This window comes from Herpailurus yagouaroundi, unplaced genomic scaffold (assembly GCF_014898765.1).
Source record: "Herpailurus yagouaroundi ecotype Mexico unplaced genomic scaffold, PumYag 141, whole genome shotgun sequence".
Taxonomy (NCBI): domain Eukaryota; kingdom Metazoa; phylum Chordata; class Mammalia; order Carnivora; family Felidae; genus Herpailurus; species Herpailurus yagouaroundi.
The window spans coordinates 44336937-44361292 of NW_024412396.1; the positions used below are offsets into that span (position 1 = coordinate 44336937).

Here is a 24356-nt window from a genome sequence, read left to right on the forward strand (position 1 = left end):
CAGAGCCTGACACGGGGCTCGAACTCACAGACCGCGAGATCGTGACCTGGCTGAAGTCGGACGCTTAACCGACTGCGCCACCCAGGCGCCCCTCTTTTTCTTTTTTTATGTTTATTTATTTTTGAGAGAGAGAGCGAGAGTGAGCACAAGCAGGGATGGGGCAGAGAGAGAGGGAGACACAGAATCCGAAGCAGGCTCCAGGCTCTGAGCCCGACCCAGGGCTCGAACTCACGAGCTGTTGAGATCATGACCTGAGCCGAAGTCGGATGCTCAACCCACTGAGGCACCGAAGCACCCCTCCTAGAATTATATCCTTAAACTAACAATCTCTGTAAATCACTTACTCTTTACATCTCTTTAAATATATTAGACAGTTCTGTTAAAATTATTGACGGTGTGCAGGGGTTACTGGCTTGTCCTTGAACTGTTTTCAGCTCTGAGAGAGCTGGGGAGCTTTCTGGAGTCATCGCCAGGGTAGGGCTGGCTACGTAATTTGCAGGGCTCAGTGTAAAATGAAAATATGGGTCACCTAATTCATAAATTATTAAGAATTTCAAAAATGACGACGGCAGAGTGGGTCCCTCAAAGCCCTGGGCCCTGTACAACTTTTAAGTGCATAGGTTGTATGCCTATGAAGCTGGTTCTGAGTCAGGGTTCTGGGTAGAAACATGTCTGCTTTGTCCTGGAACTTGCCATTAGGTCTGGCACACGATAACCATTAAAAAACTACTGGTTATGGGGTGCGTGGGTGGCTCAGTCGGTTAGGCTTTGACTCTTGATCTCACAGTTTGTAAGTTCGAGCCCCACGTAGGGCTCTGTGTTGGCAGTGTGGAGCCTGCTTGGGATTCTCTTTCCCTCCCTCTGCCCTTCTTTCGCTTGTGTATGCTATACTCATTCTTTTCTCTGTCTCAAATAAATAAGCTTTAAAAATTAAAAAAAAAAAAAAAAAAGAGCCAGAGAGATGAGTCTAAACTGGTTTAAAGACTCTGCAGACAGCCGTGTTGCCCACTAAGTGGAAGAAGCTGATCTTTGGGACAAACGGAGCTGACACATAAAGGGGGACAGAGACCAGAACTGGTAGGCATTCCTGATTGCCCATGTTTCTGGTTTTGTTTGACCCGGAGATTCATCTGTGTTCTGGCTTCTCCAGAGAGAAGCCAGAGTTTGACATATGACCCAATAAGCCACACCCCCTCTATTGCTGCCCTCGCAATGGCTGGTTGGCAGCCCTGTTTAAGATGGGAAGGGCTGTTTTGGATGGGGTCAGCGGGGAGGGGCGACGAGTTCCCTCTGGAACTGGCCTGTGTTTTCAAGATGAGTGTCTGCTCTCAGGGAACAGAAAAGTTAACCCATCTACAGGAGGGACATTCATGTGTGGGCCTCCTTCGCTCTGACCACGTAACCAACTGATACAATTACCCGCACTCGAAGCATATTTACTCTGTAGAGAAATACCTAATTTTGCAAACAGGCAATGATCACAGTCTCCTCGGGGACTGGTGGTGGTCCTCACTTAGGAAGGGACTGAAGTTAGCAGGACAACATCAGTTCTCAAGTGTCAGCCTAACGAGTCCTTCTGACTCCTAGCACATGGTCCCCCTGTATGACGGCTCACTTCCCAACCAGACTGAGGAAGATTACGGAGAGGGGCTGAGAAGCTTGAAATTGGGTATTCAGAAAACACATTTACTTTCCTCTAACAGGAACGACGTGTCAAGTGCAATTACCCACACTGAGGCTGGGCGTGAGTTGGCAGCTTTTTCAAAACTGTCGTTGTAAAGCTGTCAGAGGTGGGAATGCCTCCTTTCAGACTGGCGCGCTGTGTCCGGTCAGAAGCAGACTAGGGAGATGGTTAAGCAAAGGTTGTTAAATTCTACCAGAATTCAGTTTGAAGTGCTGACTCTGTTTACATCCCGGAACGCAGCTCATTAGCATGTGTCAGAAAGGCAGCTTCAGTGGCTCCGAACATCCGCTGCTGCTCTCGGGCTCCCAGAATACCAGCCTGACACAGCACACTAGCTTGGTTTCCGTGCAATTTCCTCCCGCCCGAGTGGCCAGGTTGTAGAGCGAGGCTTCATTTGTGACCCAAATATGTCCTGCCTTGAGAATGTGGTGTTTCCTCTTCCGGGCTCATGATGTGTGGGAGCCGGGCAGGGTTCCGGGCTGGATGGGGCAGAGAACACGAGGCACAGTGCGGTACAGGCGCCAGGGACAGTTGCTCGTCGCCAGCCCCAGAGACGACCAGACTGGCTGCAACACCATAGCTATGCAGTCGTCAAGACAGGATTGTCATTGCACTCTCAATCTTCTTCTTTTTTTTTTTTTTAATTTTTCATTGTGGAAAATTTCAAGCATGTAAAAAAGCAAGGAGATGAATACCCACCACCCAGCTTCAACAATTATCAATGTATGACCAATCTCGTTTGTTTCATCTCCATTACTCGTACTGGATTATTCTGAAACAAATCACAGATACGATGTCATTTTATCTGACAATAGTTCAGTACAGGCTCTAAAAGATAACCAAAAAAACCTCATAATAATTCCTTAATGCTGATGGAATCTACACCGGTGATGGGAGGTTCCCGCACGCCCTTCGTTTTCAACCGATTTCTAACAGGAACAACACGTCAAATGCAAGACAATGAAAAAGGCATGGGATCAAGGTGAGACACGGTTACGCCCACACTTGGCTCACCACTGATGTGCTTGGCAACTTTAGTAATTTCATTTTTTGTTTGTAAAGATTCTATTTTTTTTAAAGTAATCTCTATATCCAACACGGGGGCTCGAACTCATGACCCGAGATCAAGAGTTCCATGCTCCACCGACTGAGCCAGTCAAGGCGCCCTGCAACGTTAGTAATTTTAAAACATTTCTTGAAAAGGCTTAATAGAGAAGGGAAAGAAAACAGCAACCCCTTGAATTTTTATCAGGTCTTCTGATATTTCCCAGTGTTACAGGACAGCCCATTAGAGAGCCAGCAGGTGTCGGAAGAATCTTTGTCTGATCAGCTGGGGGCTGGACTGCCACGGAGTCCCAGGCCTCTAGAGAGGTACAGGGATGATTATGGTAACATGACTTTTCTTAGACGTCTTTCTGGTTGTTTGTTTTAATAACAGTATTAAATATGTCTTTAGAATAAACTATTAAAGTGTAACATATACGTATACATATATACATATACACACACATATATACACATATACACACATATATACTTGCACAATATTCTTAGGAGTTTAATGGTTTTGTAGTAACAGTTACAAAGCTTTACATTTGTCCTAAGGAGTAAGATAAACACTGGAAATGCGATGAACAGCACAACTGCTATTAGGGTAGCGTTTCTATCATATGGCCACGTAAATGTTTACCATGTGAAACCATCTTTATGGAGAAGCAGGAGAAGGGCCCGTGAGGGAGTGGCATGGAGCGGGAAGTTGGGCTAAATGGGGAGAGATGCCCATACAGAAGGTGGCCAGGTGGGGGGTGCTGTCAGAACCCGGGGGGCGTGAGGAGGCTGTCCTTGGGGGGAATGAGTGATCCTTCCCTATCCACGGACTCTCAGGACAGCGTGCTCCATGTTGAGCACCGACACCAACTTACTGTTGGGTGGTTCACTGAAAGGGTGATACAGAATCCTTCATACAAACCATACAATCCCAGTATCTAGGTTGTTCAGTTGCAGGGATTGCTGGGATATGTTAGAGATGGTCACTGTTCACGTAACAGGTCACACGGGATTCAAATACTCTAGCAAGTAGTTATCATTAGCCTTTTGAATGAAGGGAAAGTGTAATTTCTCCATCCAAGTACTTGAACAGAGGCAGAGAGGACCTGGCTGGAGATGCCACCCAATCACTGGAGTATGAAGACTTCCCACCTTTGGAGATCCCGAAGAGTGCTCGCTTCGGCAGCACATATACTAAAATTGGAGATCCCGAAGAGCTGCGTCGGGACTTCATACGAATGAGCACATGCACTCAAATGGCCTTTCCGTACCTGTACTTTTGAATCCTTTTTAACACTCCTCTGAAGGGAGTATGAGGCTAACCCCCCTCCCTCACTACAACTGCAACCTCCTACTGGGACTTGCTTAATAACTGGAAGGGCATTACGGTAATCCTTCCCGGAGTTGCATGATGGGTGGAAGAAAGTGGGTAACCGTGCTTCCAACACACATCTGGGCCCGCTGTCAGTGTCAAGGACAAAGCAGTCTCTGGAAGGGCCAGGGCCACTGCGAAGAAGGGCCCCAGCATTGTTAGATGCTCTTCAAATTGTTCACCCTTGAGCAAGACTCAAACGTACTCTTTTTCTCAGACTAGAGAGCCACTGTAATTGGCCAGGCCTGGGGGGGTCCTGGAACTGAGTAGATAGTCCACAACTAATGCCAGTAAATGAGTGAGTTAGCGTTACCATGGCAACCCCTCCTCCCTCAGGCTTCCAAGGGAAAAATCATGCTCTATCCCATTTCTCTTCCAGTCTAGAGACTTTAAATTCAAACATCTGTTGACAAGGACAGAGGGCCTGTCTCAGTTAAGTGATCTAATCAGTCCTCATTAGCCTTCTCCCCACTCTCTTGGAAAGCATAAAGAAAATTACCTTTGGCACAGAAGAGGCTTTTAAACCAAGCTCTGCACAGTATGCCTCAAATCGAATACCTAGTTAAAGCATGTGATTGTAAAAAAAGAGTGTGCCAGGTAAGTTGACACGGGATCTCTAAATGTAGCTGAAAGGACTACTATTGTCTTCAAAGGGCAAGTATCTTTCTCAGATCAGGCTTCCAGGTAGAACTAAGTAGTGGAGGAGACAGGAAAATGAATCACTGAGAAATTATTCCCTTCCAAGTTTCTATCATTGAAATTCCCCTCATACTATCATCTAGCCTCTTGTAACTTCTCTCCCAAATGTCTTCATGATTTCAGTCTCTCAGCCCCTCATCTCTTGGCCCATCCCTCACTTGCCTTTCTGTGTAGCCTTGAGCTTGGCTGTTTTTTTTTTCCAAGTATAATCGTCATACAACGTTACATTATTTTCATGGTTAGCCTTTCGATATTGTGCTTGTGACCTACGATTATGGATGTATTATGATAAATTTTTTAAATCTTAGATCCTTCCTCTACTTATATACATGAACAAATTACCTGTATTTAAAAAAAAAAATGTGTCCTTCCAACTCCTCATTCCGTATTACCACTTTCTTCTTTCAAGTTTCCAGTGGACTTTGCCTTTCTTGCCTATGCTTCGTCATTTCCTGTACTTTTTATCTGCAAATGGTTTTTGTCTTCGCGTTACACTCCTGAAAAAATTTCCTGAATTCCAAACCCAAGCCTTTTTATAATTCCTCATCTTACCTGTCTCACTGAAAAATTCTCTTGACTTGGCTTCTGGGACATTATAGTCTCCAGTTCTCCAATCTAGTCTACACAGAGCAGTGGATTTAATCCTCCTAATGCAGCTTTGACAGGTTTGCCTTAAAAATCTTTAAAGATTATTCACAAAAGCCTACGAAGTTAAAGTCTGCAGCTTTATGTTCAAGGGGTTCCACTACTAGCTTTCCTGGCCTTTATACCACTGCTCACCTAAATACGCACTTTACCTACCCCGGCCATGGCTTCCTTGCTGTTCCTCAAACGTTCCAGTGCTTTACTACCTTGTTATCACTTCTGTCCTGTTGTCCTATTTTCCAAGCTCAGCCGTTCCTCGAGGCCCAGCTCAAGTGTTAGCTTCTGCATGAAAGCCAGCTAGGTGTGCCATCTCACACTTCTTAAATACCTATGGATAAAGAATTAGCCAAACTTCTGCTCCATGGACAAATTTGACCTTGGGTTAGGAAAAATATGGTGGACATATTCTTAAGCAGGCCCCACACTCAGTGTGAAGCCAGGCGCAGGGCTCGAACCCACAAAGCTGGGATCATGACCTGAGCCAAAATCAAGAGTCTCGGACATGCAACCAACTGAGCCACGCAGGCGCCCTGTCCTGTATGCTTTTGATTCAACTGGTGACAAATGGGACCTTATTCAGGTCTTGTGAATCTAAATATTCGAATCGCAAAAGCTCTCTTTGAAAAGTGTCAGAGATCCATTATTTAGCTCACAGGTATTCATTTTGTGGGGGCTTCCTACTTCTCTCAAGATCTGAGGTTAAGACCATGTCTTTTACACCTAGCAAAATCTTTGTGGTTATGTTGTGTGACCTGGGTGAAGGATTTGAACAATCTGAACCTATTTTTTCACCATTAATAGAGGAACAATGATCTCCAACCTCAAAGGGCTGCCATGATGATTAAATAAGATCTATGTAAAAATGTTTCCTACGCCGTAAATGCTATGCCTCAGTGCTATTGCTAGGAGCTTTACACTAACACATAAATTAATGGCCTTTCTTCTAAATGTATCTGAACAAAGGTAGTATTTTCCCACCCCAAACAAGAGGAGTAAGATATGTATCTTGTCCAAATGCCCAAGGCATTTAATGAGTTGCTATAAATATTTTAAACCAGAGAAGCACAAGTGAAGTCAAACAGTTAAAATCTTCCTTTTACACCCCTACAACTTCTTAGATCGAATGCTGAGAGAAGTAGCATTGTCAAGAAATATTTTAGAAATGCTCAGCTATATAAAATAAGGTAGATTAGAGAATCGGGAACTTTGTAATTGGTCCGGTGCAGGTTTCACTTTTAGGTAGCAGTATAAATGATCGCTGTATGAACAGAAATCAAACCTGTTTTACTTGTGGTTGGGGAAAGGCCACACAATCAATACTCCAACCCTTGAACAACAGGGGAACAGTGGCTGTAGCTTGGCCAAACCGCTGAAGGTTTTATCGAAGACGTCACCTCAACAATGAAAGTCTCCCTCTGTTCCTTTTCTGTGTAATACTGGACATAGTTAAATGTGTACTTCTCCACATTTATTCCAGTCCTACTCTTCTTTAAGCCTTATAAAGTATCATCCAAAATACTGATCTCTTCCTTTTTGCTCTCATTATCCAACATCTAGGACCCGGAGGTCTTCCACATTCCTTAGGAAAATCGTATTTTCCTCTTTAAGCCCAATACCAGAAACTGTATTGTCTTTGAGTAGCAAGGGGTCCCATTCCTCCCAAACGTGCTCTAGAGAATTTTTTCAAAAAAGGAAGCCAAGATCACACCTGTTACAAAAATAAAACTATACTAGCAGCAGGATAGGCCCAAATGAAAAATAGGACAATTGGACTCACTTTTGGATCTATTCCTTTTTCAGTGAGAACATTTTCATTTTAATATCTGGCTGATTCACAGTAAAACATTAACCATAGCTATACATAACTTGGTAAGGCACCCTAATTTTAATAATCCTTTGATACAGTGATGATACTTCACTAATAGAATCCTTATTCTACAGAAAAAGTGAGCACATATAACTACTAATTCAGAATCTGGTTCTGCATAAAGAAAAATATTTAAGGCTCTAATGTAGAAGTAGGAGTGGGGACATGGGGAAGGCCAGTCACAAAGCCTCCCAAAAGACTGCCAATCTTAGAATGTGTCAAGATATTGGCTATCGGTGAAGTATGAAGATAGCAGAATCGGGGAATGTACACGGACTTGATGACTGGAGGTACAGAACAGCGTACGTTTGAGTCACAATGTGATCATAGTTCATTAAAAACAGAATTATCTTGTCCTTTACTGTGGTCTCTCCAAGATCCTCCCAGAGAGTACGTGACCAAAACTAAGGAATTAACCTGGCAGCTGCTTCAGACAAGCTATGTCACCAGGAAATCTTTCATCATGTTTGCAGCAATGTCAAGTACAAACCTGGGAGTTGCACTTGAGGTTCACTTACAAGAATGGAAAAATGAGGTAAAAGCTTGTTAGCTTCATATAAACCACAGTGAAATGTATTCAACACACACATCAGCTTTCTTCAAATTCTCTGCGTGGCAGCCTACTGGCTTTGAGACTGATAATGCTTTGCAAGAAAACGCAATTGTTCAGAGACCCTCCACCCCCCACCCCCGCCAAAAAAACAATCACTCGAGGGGAAAATATAGCTAAAGAACATTTATTCATTTTTCACTAAGACTTTATCTGTAGGACATTTAACTAAACTGTCACCACCCCCCCACCCCAACCTGAAGAAGGGTTAGTATAGTGAATGTTATAAAGAAGATATGAACAGTTTGAAGGATTGGAACCAACATTAACTGACAAACAACTTCCATCTAAATTATCATAAAAATGTTTAAGTAAAAAAAAAAGGGGGGGGGGGGAAGGGGGCAATGGGGGTTTCAGATTGAACAAGATCGTCACATTTCATCTAATACATTCAATCCTGGCTAGAGTATACCAAAATGGAAACAGGTTCCTATAATACAAAACTTCCACTACAGCACGCTGTACACACCTGCGTTCCAAGCCCACCCCTATCCCCCTACTGCTTCCAATTCAACTATTTCCCGGCCTGCTGGGCCTGCCGACGAAGGAGCACATAGATCTTCTCTTTAATCCAGTCTTTGTTATATGGCTGGTATGTCTGGGTATCAGCTCGGTAACTGAGGAACAGAAAAGTAATAAGCAAAGTTACAATGGTCAATTATCATCGTGTTTTTAAAACCCCAAATTATAATTGCCCAATGATGGCACAGGTGTGCCATGTATATGTTTAAGCTCATGTATATGTTTATACATGAACTTAATGAAAACATAAAAGAGCTGCTTACATTATGCTGAATTTTAAGCGATAGGAACGTTAGACCACCTAGTGCAATCTTCTAGCAGAAAAAAGAAACCAAGGTCTAGAAATCTTAAGTTAAATGCTTGATGTGTTACACATCTACTTCTTGACACAGTATGACCAGAAACTGTGTTCTTTCTCCTATAGAGTTACAAGGTTTATTGTTTCTTTAGTGATTAAATAAGACAAAAACCAAACACTGGTACAAACTTGGGATTTGCTATATACGTTACCATTAACTAAAAAAATCTTTGAAAATCTTTGTAAAGGATTAAGAGAGGAAAATCTTTTAACCTATATTTCAGGATTTGCTTCTTAAAATAAATCACACTAGAGGCTGGTGGAGAATTATTAGAAGGTGAATGAGCTTCTTATCAGCTAGGAGTGCAAGGATCGGCATTAGCAAAGAAACTCCAGTGGGACGCCAGGGTTTCTGAGGCCAAGGTATCGCTTAATAGACAATCACTAGAGGTATCCTTAGAAGACTCCAATAGCACAAACATTCCAGGTGACCTACCACTGAAATCTAGCTGGGTAAGCAATACAATCATTTTTGGGGCTAAAAAACTAAGGCCTGGGCATAAAAAAAGCAGACAAGAAGTAACCACAGATTGGACAAAAACAAAGCACTTCAGCATTTCAAAGCCATGTGCGTCACGTGGTAGAAACACTATAAGGGATTCCGGAGAGGCAAAGATGGAGTTTGCCTAAAAAACAACAAAAACCCAACAACAACAACAAAACAAACCTTAGGGATACTTTAGAAAAACAAACTATCTAATTTACCAATTATTGTTTTATTTGAGCCAGAAGTTTCATTTTTTAACTTCTCAGCAAAAAATTATATACAAATACAAATGATAATAACGATTAAGAAGTTACCAATTGCTGGGTATTACTTTAAGTACTTATTTGAATCAACTCACTCAATTTTAATTACAACCCTGTGAGTAGATACTATCACCTCCCCTCCTTTTTTTAATAAGGAAAAAGCAAAGAATGAGCAACTTATTAGTTAAGTGACTTGGGCAAGTAGTAGAAGCTTAAAACACTCTTGGACAGGAGTCCTCCTCACTATGAAAACACTAAGTTAGAAACCTATGCTCCAACTTTTAGCAAGAGAGACAAACTCCAAAGTCAGAATGTTTTATAACAGTACATTCTTCCCCTGGATAGTAAGGTCAGAATCTGGTTTATTAAAAATGCATAAACCTTCTACCTTAATAAAACGTTTAAAAAAAAAGGACATTTTTCATTTTTATTAATGTCCTTTTGTTACAAGAAATATTCAAAAAAAATTAAACAATTTTCTTTGATTATTCTTTATTCATGCTTCCTAATTAAATAAGGGTTAATCTAGTCTAATTCGGGTATGGTACAACAGACTACAATATTTACATCAACACTGGGAAAGAACTAAAAAAGGAATCGAATTTTTCAGAACTATATCCAGGTGGGACTTATTTAAACCATCTCCCCCAGCAAGACGACTTTGGTTTGTGAACATTTAGGAATCCATCAACTTGCATGCCATTTTTCAACTGAAGAAATAATAATGCCTTTTTTTTATGGCAAGTTGTGAGTTGACAGCTGTTTACTGGCACTTGAAATCAGACAATTAGCTGTTAAATTCATTAATAAAATCCCTAGCTCTTGGTACAGATGAATCTTCTGTGTTATGTTCTATGAATGCAGGTTTATCCAAGAACAGAAGCTATGGGTCTGAGCAGTGAAATTAGCCAGCGTCCTGATACCAGGTTGTCTCCTTAATTAGGAGTAGTACGTCTTCATTCCAACAACTGAGGATGAAAAGACGTCCCTTTGTCTTTAGGCAAACAAGGAGAGCCTGCATATTGAAAAGGCCATTATTTAAACTTAAAAAGCTTATTTAAAAAAATCCTAACCACTCTCCAAACTGTAAAGAAATTTGTATTCTGATTTCAAATATATGAAGTACCAAGCCTCCAGGCCTAAATTTTACTATTAATGCAGTCAGTTTGTCCAAGGGTTTAATTATGTCACAAACTTATTTATTGCTCATTTCCTCCTATATGGTTTAAACAAGAAAAATCAGAAAAAGTCCTATGTCGCTGCGATGTAAATTTGATAGAAGCAATAAGCTCATAACAATTTACAAAAATGAACTCAATTCCTGGTCTGAGGAGTAACAGCCCAAGTCACAACCCTGATTAAGGAAAGGAGCAGGATGTGCTACCATCGGAAGCACCATGGCAATAGGTGACCTCTTTGGAAAAACACCTTATTTCTCCTGAATATTCAAATAACAAAGTCATATGGGGAAAATGGTTTTAAAACCTAAAGTTGACTCTGAGAGTTTTCAGAGGGGCGCCTGGGTGGTTCAGTCCGTTAAGCATGCGACTTCGGCTCAGGTCATGAGCTCGAGAGCCCAAGTCGGGCTCTGTGGTGACAGGTTGGAGCCTGGAGCCTGCTTCAGACTCTGTATCTCCCTCTCTCTGCCCCTCCCCTGCTCACACTCTGTCTCTTTGTCTCTCAAAAATAAATACACATTAAACAAAATTTTTTTTGTAAGTTTTCAGAGACCAAAAAAGTTTCATTAGAGATCGAATCCTAAATAGCTACAGTTTACAGTCAAAAAACCCAACATAACACCTCTTTAAGTTAACAGTATAGTTTAACTCCCATGTGGAATTTGAAGCTCATATCATTTTACTCTTAGCTAATTTTAAAGAATTCACCTACTCATTGTAACATAAAATAAAACCCTGCCCTGACTTGGTCAAGCTAGTTAAAAATGGAGTTTCTGCTATATACTCAATACCACCGTGCTAAGCAAGTATTAGATCCCCTCAAGTAGTCTTGTGGGTAGATTTCTCTAAATTTTACAAACAAGCAAACTGAGGGTTAGCAATATTAAGCTCATCTGCCTGGGGGGGGGCCCCCCCCGCGTGGCTAGCTAATGACAGAGCCAGGGTTCAAAGTCAGCTGTGTCTAGTTCTAAAACTCCAGCTAGCTCTTAACCCACAATCTCCTGAGGGGAGTAAAACATGATCCTTGGCTTTAAGTAACTCCCTATCTGCTGAGAATGTGTTCCACATCCCAAAGCATCAGCATTAGGTACCTGATGTCTCAACAAGTAGTTGTTATAAAATAAGACAGCTATTCATTTTTAAAATAAAATCAGTAGTTCATTTGAAGAACAAGGTGAGGGCACCCATGTGAACTCTATTCTTTAAGTTCCAACTGAAACATCTAGTGTTCAAGCTCAAGTGTGAAAATGTCCCAAAACAAACACACCTAGAACAAAACTGTATTAAAAACACCATATTTTCATCAGATAAAAACCTTACGATTTCTCAAAACGTAAGACAACTTCAGCATAAGAGAAGTCACATTAGATTCTTTCACTTTTATTGAGACCATCCTATCAATTCCAAAGATAGCTCTGTAAATGGGAAGCTCTGTAAATGTAAATGGGAAAAAAGGAAGATTACCAATAATTTAAAAAAGCTACACCTCAAATCATATTATAAGGGTGACGTGCATTTGTACAACCGATATTTACTCAGTACCAACTATGTGCCAAATACTATTCAAGGCACTGGGGCTACAGCAGTGAACAAAAACAAACCTCCCTGCTCTCAAAGTCTACAAAGTAAATGTATACATTATTGGTGATTTCATCCAGTAGATGATTCTGCCAACATCGGGCCTCTTAGTTCCTTGAACTCCTCTCTTCCCAGAGCTCATCTCCCACCCTCCCTTGGCCAGATAGCTTTCCAGCACCTTCAGTCTCCCAAATTCAAGCATCTCATTCTTGCACTACTTCCCAATACCCCAACTTCAACAACTCCATGACCCCACTGGGACCTATAACAGATCCTACCTCTGTCTCCACCCCACCCCAACCCCCACTTATGTTTCACAGTCATTCAGTCTCTTGCATGATACTTCCTTACATACACCCTAAACTTATAGCAAAATCTTTGCTGATTCTCTACCTGTAGAGCCTCCCCTGTAATCCACCCAGGCTAAGAGTGACTAGGAAAAAAAACGAACACCATAATGACTAATAATTCCATCTTAAATTCATTATCAGGTACCTCAGAAATCACAACTTGCCCTAATCCCTTCACCCTCCTAGATTATTTTGCACCTCTTTTCACAAACCTCCAACATCTTCCCGCTCATCCTTAATTTCAAATGATTCCTTCCTGTTTTCCTGAGATAACTAAAACAACCACAGTAATGTCCCCAAGCTTTCCACATCTGCCTGCCCTCCCTACTCTATTTAGTGGAATGTCTGATATCCTATCTAAAGCCATCAATTTCTCCCCCCTACTAGATCATCCCAACAGCCTGCAAACTTACCATTATTTCTCCCCCCTTTAAAAAAACAAAATTAAAAAAAAAAAAACAAAAAACTTCTTCTTCCAGCTATAATCCCATTTCTCTGCTTTCTTATCAAGCTAAATTCTTCAAAAAAGTTATTTGTGTTGGCTGCCTTTTATGCTTCCCATTACCTTCAACTCCCTGAAACCTGTGAAGATTTCACTCCTGTCTCTCTTCCAGAACTGCTTTGGAAGTCATCAGAGACTCCCACTGCTGAACCAGGGGTCAATTCTCAGTCCTCATAAATTTGGCCTATTAGTAATATGAAATACTTTCAAGTTGGCTCCTAGGACATCACCACCCTCCTGCCCCTGCAATTTCATGTCCTGTGCTCTCCGCCTCACTCTTCTGTAGCTTCACAGGCATCCTTTCCATCTCTATTTACTGCTCAATTCCCAATGCCTAGAACAAGCATGGTATACAGTCAGCACTCAACCGTTTGTTAAATGATTATGTGTTGCTTTTTCTGTATGTCCTACTATAAGCAAATTAACTATAGATAATACAAGCCAACACAGAAGAATACCTACAGTCCTGTTGGCCTCTTATATGAGATTTTTATATTGAAATAGTTACAATAAAACTTTCTTATTAATACATTTCACTAAAGACCAGACCTGAATCACTGGACTGTTTTCAGGAAGCAAAATAAAACTCAAATGTTCCAAGGAAATGCGAATTTTCCACAGGAATCTTTGGTGAGACAGCAAGTCCTGGCCTGGCCCCAGTGGTAATCCAGGAATCCCAGGAAGTCCCTGTGAATAAGACCTATATATTTTTCAAGAGCGTATTTACTTCTAGCACAGTATCTGGCATGTAATAAATATTCAAGCACCTGATGACTGAAGATTATCTTATTATAAGGTACTCTCATTTCCTTTGTCATGAAAACAGCATCATCTTAGCCAAGGCCAACTGCTTTAGGACAAAGACTTTAAGGGAAAAAACAAACAAACAAACAAACAAACTAAAAAAAGACTATTTGTTTCAAGAAACAAAGAAGCACTTTGAAGGACTTTGAACTTCTTCTTTAGCATTCTCTCTGCATATTGATGGCCACCAATTAGCAAAACTATTAACTTTCCCAGTGCCATTAGCTCTATGTTACCAACTTTACTTACAAGCCATTCGTAGATGAAATATTACTACACGGTAGTCAAAATGCAAAGATCAGTGCCAGGCACACAGCGAGCTCCCAATACCAAAATCAAACAAATGGATAAACAACAGAAAGATACAACTTAAGAGATATGGTGGCCGATACTTACACAAGACAGCTGAGGTCTGCCAGATCGTCGATAAAATCAAACAACTGACTGATATCATATGTGATAGAGGGGCTGTTGGGATTCATTCTCTTCAGATGTTCTTCATACATTTTACAAACGCCTAAGAGAGAGGAAAACCAAGATCTTACAGTCGTATAAACTTTAGGTATGAGTAGCAAATATATAGCAATACCGTAATATTTTATTTTTATAAAGTTGGGCTGGGAAAAGGACAGTAAGTTGACCACTTTTTTGTCACTAGTGGATTTCTTTAAATTTCATACATTTGCCAGAATGTTAAGTATATTATGCCTTAACAATAAAATGATTACTTCAAGCCACTAGATCTAAAAGAACTTTAAAGACCTGTCACAGAAAAGTTCAAACAAGTGATGACACTGTGGGTCTGCTTTCAAATTCTGATACAATGCAAGAACAAAAACAAAACTGGCACCAAGGAAGAGATTATTGTAAGAGCACCTTTAAAAAAAATTTTTTCTTGGGCGCCTGGGTGGCTCAGTCGGTTAAGTGTCCGACTTCGGCTCAGGTCATAATCTCACGGTCAGTGAGTTTGAGCCCCGCGTCGGGCTCTGTGCTGACAGCTCAGAGCCTGGAGCCTGCTTCAGATTCTGTGTCTCCCTCTCTCTCTGACCCTCCCCCATTCATGCTCTGTCTCTCTCTGTCTCAAAACTAAATAATCATTAAAAAAAAAAAAAATTAAAAAAATTTTTTTTAATGTCCATTTTTGAGAGAGAGAGAGAGAGAGAGACCGACCAGGGAGGGACAGAGAGAGAGGGAGACACAGAATCGGAAGTAGGCTGTAGGCTCCGAACTGTCAGCACAGAGCCCGATGCGGGGCTCGAACCCACAGACCGCGAGATCATGACCTGAGCCGAAGTCAGACACTAACCAACGGAGCCACCCGGGCGCCCCTTTCTATATGTATTTTAAAGTGCATATACGGTATCTATTAAAAAGCTGAATTATATCTGAATTATATCTGAATTAGGGCTTTTGATTGGTTCTGGCACACACACTGTGATCAAAGAATATCACTCACGAGTTACTGAACAGAAAGATGAAAGTGCAAAGGAAATAACCAGGGAAAGAAATTCATCATTTATCTTAAAAAGGCACTGACCCACTTCCACCTTCATACTTAATGGTGAAAGACTGGATGCTTTCCCACTCAGATTAGGAACACTAGAGTACCTACTCTTGTCATTGGTATTCAACATCGTATTGGAGATTCTAGCCAAAGTGATCTGACAAGAAACAGAAATAGCAGGAACTCAGACTGGAAAAAAAAAAGTGCAACTATGTCTCTTCACAGATGACATGATCTTACATACAGAATATCCTAAGGAAACCACACACACACACACACACAAAACCATTAGAACTAATAATAAATGAGTGCAGCAAAATTGCAGGATAGAAGATTAATATATAAAATTCAACTGTATCTCTACATCCTAACAATAAATGAGCTAAAAATGAAATTAAGAAAACAGCTCCACGAACTTACGAAAACAGCATCAAAAAGTAAAATTCTTAGGAATAAATGTAATTAAAAGCATACGACATACACTGAAAACTACAAAATGTCACTGAAAGTAAAGACTTAAATAAATGGAAGATCTCGTGTTCATGGATCAGGAGACTTAACGTTAAGATGGTAATGCTTCCCACAATAATCTATAAATTCAGTGCAATCCCTATCAAAATCCAACCTATTGTTGCAGAAATTGGCAAGCTGATCCTAACGTTTGACACAGAAATGCAAGAGACCCAGAATAACCCAAAGAATCTTGAAAAATAACAAAGTTGGAAGACTCACATTTACCAATTGCAAAACTCACTATGAAACTATAGTAACAAAGACAGTGTGGTATTGCTTATGTATAGGCATACAGATCAATGGAATAGAAAAGAGGGTCCACAAAGACAACTTGATGAAGAAAGAATAGTCTTTTCAACAAATGGTGCTAGCACAACTGGATAGTCACATGCAAAAGAATAAAGTGGGGCTTAGACTTCACACCCTATACAAATATTCAAAATGGCCCAGAGACCTAAATGTAAGAGCCCAAACTATAACACGCTTGGAAGAAATTATAGGCACAAATCTTCATGACTTTGAATAAAGCGGTCAGTTCTCAGATATGACAAGACCAAGAACAACAGAAGAAAAACATATATAAATTAGAGTTTATCAAAATTTAAATCTTTTGTGCTTCAAAGGGCACTATCAAGAAAGTGAAAAGACAAGCCACAGGCAGGGAGAAAATCTTTGCAAAACACAGATCTGATAAAATACCGTCATCCAAAAAATACGCAAAGAAGTCAATAATAAAACTCAACAATAAAACAAAAAACACACCCAAACACCTCAATTAAAACGTGGGCAAGAGATCTGAACAGATACCTTACCAAGGAAGATATACAAATGGCAAATAAGCATTATCAAGATACTCAACATCATGTCATTAGAAAACTACAAATTAAAACAAGACGTGTCGGTATATACCTATGAGAATGACAAAAATCCAAAACACTGACAACACCAAATGCTGTGAAGGACGTGGAACAGGAATCCTCATTCATTGCTGATGAGAATGTGAAATGGTAAAGCCACATCTGAAGACCGTTTGTCAGCTTCTCACAAAGCGAAACACAGTCTTACCATATGATCCAATAATCACATTCCTCACTGTTTACCCAAACGGCTTGAAAACTCGAGTCCACACAGAAACCTGCACGAGTGTTTGCAGCAGCTTTATCATAACTGCCAATACCTGGAAGCAATTAGATGCCCTTCCCTAGCCAAATGGATAACCAAACTGTGGTATATCCAAACAATGGATTATTCAGCAATAAAAAGAAATGAGCTATCAGGCCATGAAAAGACATGGAAGAACCTTAAAAGCACATTGTTTTTTTGAAAGAGCCAGTCTGAAAAAGCTATATACTGTTTAATTCCAACTAGATGACATCTTGGAAAAGGTGAAACTACAGAGACATTAAAAAGATGAGTGGTTGCCAGAGGTTTTGGGGGGAGAAAAAGATAAAGCACCAGAGATTTTTAGGACAGTAAATGGTAGATACATGTCATTGTACGTAAGCCAAAACCCCAAAAAATGTCCAAAGCAAAGACTCAACACGAATGGAAAATATGGCCTTTATTCAATAATAATAATGTATCAGTATTGGTTCTACAATTTTAACAAACGTATCACATTAATACAGGATATGTAAGTAACAGAGGAAACAAGGAGGAGGGGGTAAGGGAAGAAGGGGTGTGCTAGAATTCCTGTACTTTCAAGTCCGTTTGCCTGTAAACCTACAACTACTCTTAAAAAATTAAATCTATTAATTTAAAAAGAAATGGAAGAACCTTAAATGCACATAAGTGAAACAAACCAGTCTGAAAGGGCTACGTACGGTAATGATTCCAACCCTAAGACATTCTGGAAAAGACACAACTATGGATGCAGCAGGAAGACCAACAGCTGCCAGAGTGCAAAGGGTGAAGTGGGGAGGGATGAACAGGTGGAGCACAGGGGTTTTGGGGTTAAGCGGAAACGATTCTGTATGATATTGTAACGATGGGTACATGATGCTATGCATTTAGTAAAAGCCACAGAACTGTACGACATCAAGAACAAACCTAATATAAGCTTCAGTTAATAATTTTAATAATGGACTTTAGTTCATAGCCAACTTTAGTTAGTAACAATAACGTACCAGTGTATCAATAACAGGTTCACCAACCTTACCAAACGTACAACTCCAAATGCAAGGTGTTATTAATGGGGGAAACTGTGGAGGTGAGGGGTACATAGGAACACAGGAGTACATGGAACTCCTATAGGAGTACATAGGAACTCTGTATTTTCCACTGAATTTTTCTGTAAACCTTAAAGTGCTCCTAAAAATAAAGTGTATTGGGGCGCCTGAGTGGCTCAGTTGGTTACGTGTCCGACTTCAGTTCAGGTTATAATCTTCTGGTTCATGAGTTCTAGCCCCGTGTTGGGCTCTGTGCTGACAGCTCGGAACCTGAAGCCTGCTTCAGATTCTGTGTCTCCCTCTCTCTCTGCCCTTCCCCTGCTTGCACTCTGTCTCTGTCTCTGTCTCTCTCAAAAATAAACATTAAAAAATACATTAAAAAAATTAAATAAAAAAAATAAATAAAATGTATTAAATTAAAAAAATAGGCTTCACTAAAATCAGCAAAGATTGGCAGAGTACTGCAGAACCAAAGACCAAACATGATAATATAAGGTAAAGCAATAATGTGCTAAGGCAGCATGTGCACAAAGTCTACCATGGTCAGAAGAGGAAGGGTCCTAAAGAGGGGGAAGAACAAGAGCCTGCTCTTCTTTTAAAATTAAGAGAATCTGCAATCAGGAAGGCCTGGTGCCAACTATCTAGAAGCTGTCTCTAATTATTACCAGTAGCTTTCCCCCCAGATCTACCCACTGTTGGCTTTAAATGGACAGATTTTAAGTCTAATCCACTTAGCTCTGGATAATCAACAAATTCGGGGACATGCCCAGCAGCAAAAACAGTGACTATAAAATTTTTACAGGAAGAAGTGAAGAATGGACAATTTGCAAAAGGGCTCAGAATGTCCACACCTGGCTTACTTGATGTAATGATTAAATGTAAGCATGAATCCAATTTGTGACGATCCGATCTATGGGCTCTCACCTAACGGTTTATGGAGTAAAGACACACTCACTATTCCCTTCAGGGTGGTGCCAATTTATCAAATGCACAATAAATTATACTTATTTGGTTCCATTTGCTTTTATTCTCTGAGATAATTTTTATTTTCTAACACACTGATGGACTGTAACCAAACCTCAACAGCTTTTAATGTTTATCTGTTCAATGAGCAGACTGATAGGTTCTGAAGGCATCCCTAGAGCCTGCCTTACCGCTATAGTGCTGGAGTTTAGCCAGAATACTTAAAGAATACCTGTAAGATATTTACCTAACATAACAAAGAACATCAACATAAAAATGGGAGGCTTCAGAAAGTCATTCATTGTAATGATGAGCTGGATAAAAAAAAGGTAAAATAATATTTGCAGCAGAAAGACAATACGTATAATCAGTGTTTCAACTTTCAACAAATATGGTCCTTGATATCTTCCTTCCCTGTTCAAAATAGTAACTCAAGAAATGTGGAGGAAAAATAAGCCCAGTTCCTAAATGAGACACGGTCTACAGTGAATGTCAGGAAAAAACAAGCGAACTCTTGACTAGTGTTTCAACTCACCTTCCATGCACTCATTCACAGATTCATAGTCAGCGTAAGTTCTGCCTTCTGGCCTCTTGGTAGGCTGTACCAGCAAAATGGTGTGAGACTACAGGGGAAAAAGTGATATCAACGTTAAGTTTCTAACTCATATTTGAGAAATTCATAGCATGATATAAAACCCTCAGTCATGACACAAATGGTTATTAAAACACTATTAATAAAAGTTTTAAAGAAACCCACTATTAATTAGGGTGCTCTTCCTACATTTCTGCCTTTATACAAGTGCAGCATCAGAAGATGGACAGCTTTGGGGCGCCTGGGTGGCTCAGGCAGTGGAGTGACCGACTTCGGCTCAGGTCATGATCTCACGGCTTGTGAGTTTCAAGCCCCGCGTCGGGCTCTGTGCTGACAGCTCAGAGCCTGGAGCCTGCTTCTGATTCTCCCTCTCTCTCTGCCCCTCCCCCACTCATGCTATGTCTCTGTCTCAGAAATAAACGTTAAAAAAAAAAAAGAAGAAGATGGACGGCTTCTCTGTAAGGTCTCTTCAGTCTCTCAGTCCTTAACGGCTGCTTTCTTGAACTCCTGTTGTACTTACTGCCTGTAAGCATTCAGCATAAGCTACCCTGTACTGTTTTTTCTTTCCTATCTTTCTTCCCAACTAGATCATAAACCTACTTAGGTTTTCTGTCTCCACTGGTCACTTTCTATCTTTAGCCCTATTAAGTTCCTTAATAAAAAATCAGATGTGGGCTGATAAAAGGAGAGAAAAAGTGAAACACTATTAGTGATTGCAAGCACTATATCGATCTACGTTCTTTTTCCAATCTCAGCACAACAGTGGAGTTACATCTTATCCGTGGCTTAGACTCCAACGTGAAGGCAGAAGATAAACTGGCAGTACAAAATTAATATATGTAGTTAACGTTACCCTAGAGAAACCATTGAACTATTCACCCAGTAGGTGACTCACCTTAAAAGCCTATGCTATCTCAAAATCCTATGTTTTTAACCACTAGGATCACACAAAATAGATGATCACACTGTGACAAATGTGAATATGCCTGAAGAATAGCAAATAGACTTAACATCTTCCACCGCATGCTCACTGAGGGGACATGTTTTCGTTAGTGGGTCTATTTCAGTTTCTGTGCTATTACAACTTGGGGTGGAAGGGTCCTTCTTGTGGAAGTAGTCCTGTGTACCACAGGATGTTCAGCAGCATTCCTAGCCTATTCCCACTAAATACCAGTAGTACTGGAACCCCGTCTCCTCCTGGGCAAAACTATGACAACCTTCTCCTCTGCTGCACTATTATTTTTGGGTCGCAAAAATCCTTTATGAAAGGCCCCCCCCAAAATGTTTTGAAATGATAATTTTTAACAATCAACACGGAAATAGACAAAGCCTAGAGTTTCCGGATAGGCACCCCCCCAAAAAACAAAAGAAAACAAAACAAAACAAACCCAAAAACCCAAAAACCAGTACTCTGAACACTACATACACAGCAAAGGGGGGTGCCTGGGTGGCTCAGTCGGTTAACACTGGACTTCTGATTTTGGCTTAGGTCAAGATCTCATAGTTGGTGAGATCAAGTCCCAAGTCAGGTGGAGCTTAGGGCTGACAGTGCAGAGCCTGCTGGGGATTCTCTCTGCCCCTCCCCTTGCACTTGCATACACGTAAACTCTCTCAAAATAAATAAATAAACATTTGAAAAAAAGGAAAAGAAAAACATCATTAAAAATAAAAAAAGCAAAGGGGGGTGACTGGGTAGCTCAGTCAGTTATGCATCCGACTTCAACTCAGGTAATGATCTCATGATTCGTGAGTTTAAGCCCCACATCCGGCTCTGTGCTGACAGCGCAAAGCCTGCTTTGGATCCTCTGTACCCCTCTCTCTCTCTGCCCCTCCCTTGCTGGTTCTCTCTCTTAAAATAAATAACTTAAAAAAAAAAGGCAAAGGAATTGCTCATAATCCTCCCTCTCCATCAAGAACTCATTCTTATGAAAAGTTTGAGGATTTGAGATAAAAATAGAACTTGGTGACAAGAAATGAAGGGTAATTCTCACCTATAATGACCGTAACAGTCAAGGCCTTTGTTAAATAGGGATTATAAACCAGAGAAAGCAGTTTATTAGATTATTTGTTACATAGAAGTTTTTGTAAGCCACCTACTCAAAAAAAGTAGTTTCAATGGGCCACATGTTGAGAACAAAATAATTTTATAGAAACCACATTAGCATTCCTGCAGTAGCACCTGCTCGGTACATTACCCATACTAATGGCTACTACATTAATCTTGTTCTTACCTAATGCAAATTAAATGACTAATTTACTTAAGAGAATAAAAATATGGAAACGGCTACTCAGTATGTTACTTCTTACATCTTAAAATGAACCTCTGACAAATCTCACTATTTTCAATACTTTCTACCCAAAGACAAGGATTAAAAACTACTAAGAACAAAAAACTACATTTACAAAGCTGTAGTCAAAACAGGTATTATTTGGGGCCCCTGAGTGGCTTAGTTGGTTGAGTGTCCAACTCCTCTGATTTTAGCTCAGGTCATGATCCTAGGGTTGTGGGCTCTGCGTTGAGCGTGGGGCCTGCTTAAGATTCTCTCTCTCTCCCTCTGCCCCTCTCCCCTGCTCATGCCCTCTTAATAAAACAGGCAAAAATAGGTATTATTTTTAAGTGGTAGTGCCTTCCTGTCAACAGTTCAAGATCATAAAACTTCCCAAATCAGTTTTAGTCACAATTCTTTTCACTGGAGCTATTTTTGAAGCCCTTTTGTGTTATTAAAAAACAAAGATAAATATATATGCAAAATATAAGCACATAAAAACAAATATATATACATATATATATTCAAACTTCCCACAATAGAAAAATAAGATTATAAAACCTAAATCAGTAAAAGTTATGCAGAATTACCTTAATAAAATCCTTATTCTAATTACCAAGCACAGGTGAATCACTTTAATGAATAATCTGGCCTTATTAACTTTTTAAATGTTTATTCATTTTAAAGAGAGAATGTGTGCAGGGGAAGGGCAGAGAGAAAGGGGGGACAGAGGGTCCAAAACACGATCTATGCTGACAGCAGAGAGCCCAATGTGGGGTCTCGAACTAATGAACTGTGAGATCATGACCTGAGCCAAAATTGGATGCTTAACAGACTGAGTCACCCAGGCCCCCCGGCCTTACTAACTTTTTTAAAGTCTCACACACATGAACTCTTAAGAATCATTCTCCTGCTACAGAAATATTATGTACGACTTGCTCATTAGCTTCAAATGCTCCTCCCAAACGAACCCCCCCAAAAATCCAAAGCTGAAACTTGTATCCCTGATAAAGCAAAAGTATTTAAGATTGTTGAACCAATAATTGTTTGATTCATATACAAATCTAATTTTTAATGCTACTTGGACTGATAAGGAATTATCACTGATATCTGCCCAACAGAGAATGGGTTGTTGATATTAACTGCTGTTACTTTCTCGGATTTTAATCTAAGTATTTGAACACAATACCAAGTAGTGACTTAAAAAGCACTGAATGAAAACTCAAGAGTAAAAGATCTAAGGTCACATTGCTAGTATGACAAAACAAGAACTGGAAACCCAGTCTTCTAATTCCTAGTCCTCTCTGGGAAACTATGTGGAACCAAACACTAAAACATCTCAATTTAAAAAAGTACAACCTTAAAAAGCTGTTAACAACGGCTGCATAACTTGTTAACAGTGACTGCAGCAATCAGAAAACGAAAGCTGAAGTGTGGAAGTAACCATGATTCCTCATAATCCCTAGGAGCATCTTTTTGGTGGAATAAAATATAAAACACAATCAAAATACCCACTTACTCTACTACCACCCTGATTCGACTCCCAGCTGAGCCTATCTTTTTCAGCCTTCAGTCCCAAGAGATTATGAGTAAATTACGAGTAAGAACAGGATTGAGGGCTGGGAGAAACGCCAAATCGGGCATCTGGAATCTTGGAAAAGAGAAAAAACGTTCTCTGTGTACTTAAAGACAGAGCACAGAAAAACAAAAGGAAATAGCCGAGAAGCACACTACAAAGCAAAGACGACCCCTCCCGGCCCACACGCTGGGTGCAGAACGCTGTATCTGTCAGCTTTGGGAACAGGTTTGTCATACATCCCTCGGCCATTGTTCCTGCACTCGGCCAGAGAATCCGGTGGGACAGAGCAGCATGTCCACGCCTGCCTCTACCAAGCAGCAATTGGGAGAAAGTGCATCCTCCGCACCGCACGCCTCGCCGGAGCCTACAGGCGGGCGCGCAAACGCAGGGCGGACCCGGGCTCCGGGGCCTAGTGCCAGGCCCTGCCTCTCCGCGGCGGGAAGGGGAAAGGTCGAACCACGACCAGGAGGGCCGTGGAGCTGCACGCTCGCTCTGGATGAGACGGGGAGAAGATGTACAGGGCTGGGATCGCCCCAGAGGCCGGGGGATCGGGGAGCCGCGGGGGCCTTTCTCACCATCGCGCCAAACTCTCTCGCTGCAGCCGCTGCCGACACTGCCGCCGCACACGAGCTTAGCCGCAAAGCCGCCAACAGCCAATCCCCGCGAGAGGAGCCGCCGGAAGTCGTCAGAAACGCACCGCGAAAGAGCATTTTGGGCCATAGAGGCGCACACATTTCCGGCAGCTAGAGTGGATACTGACTCTGTCACAGCCATCTTGGATAAGGGCGATGGGGTGCGCAGGGA

At 40.9% G+C, this 24356-nt stretch overlaps 1 protein-coding gene and 1 long non-coding RNA gene across 2 annotated transcripts; both read right to left on the reverse strand.

The window, feature by feature from the left end:
- Nucleotides 1-8035: 8035 nt before the first annotated feature.
- ERH (ERH mRNA splicing and mitosis factor) lies at nt 8036-24277 on the reverse strand. Its single transcript, XM_040477525.1, has 4 exons — nt 24128-24277; nt 19650-19737; nt 14363-14483; nt 8036-8541 (listed from the first exon to the last, which is right to left on the reverse strand). The coding sequence occupies exons 1-4, from the start codon at nt 24260-24262 to the stop codon at nt 8439-8441; spliced, it is 447 nt and encodes a 148-aa protein (XP_040333459.1). The 5' UTR covers nt 24263-24277; the 3' UTR covers nt 8036-8438.
- Nucleotides 12092-14356, reverse strand: LOC121031975 (uncharacterized). Its single transcript, XR_005791016.1, has 2 exons — nt 13712-14356; nt 12092-12163 (listed from the first exon to the last, which is right to left on the reverse strand). It is a non-coding gene; the product is annotated as an uncharacterized LOC121031975 (long non-coding RNA).
- Nucleotides 24278-24356: the final 79 nt, after the last annotated feature.

Coding starts and splice junctions, on each gene's coding strand:
- ERH (XM_040477525.1), bottom strand. CDS start 24,262: ATGCTCTTTCGCGGTGCGTTTCTGACGACTTCCGGCGGCTCCTCTCGC. Junction 19,738..24,127: donor CGAGAGAGTTTGGCGCGATG/GTGAGAAAGGCC, acceptor TTTCCCCTGTAG/TCTCACACCATTTTGCTGGT. Junction 14,484..19,649: donor TGTGAATGAGTGCATGGAAG/GTGAGTTGAAAC, acceptor CCTCTCTCTTAG/GCGTTTGTAAAATGTATGAA.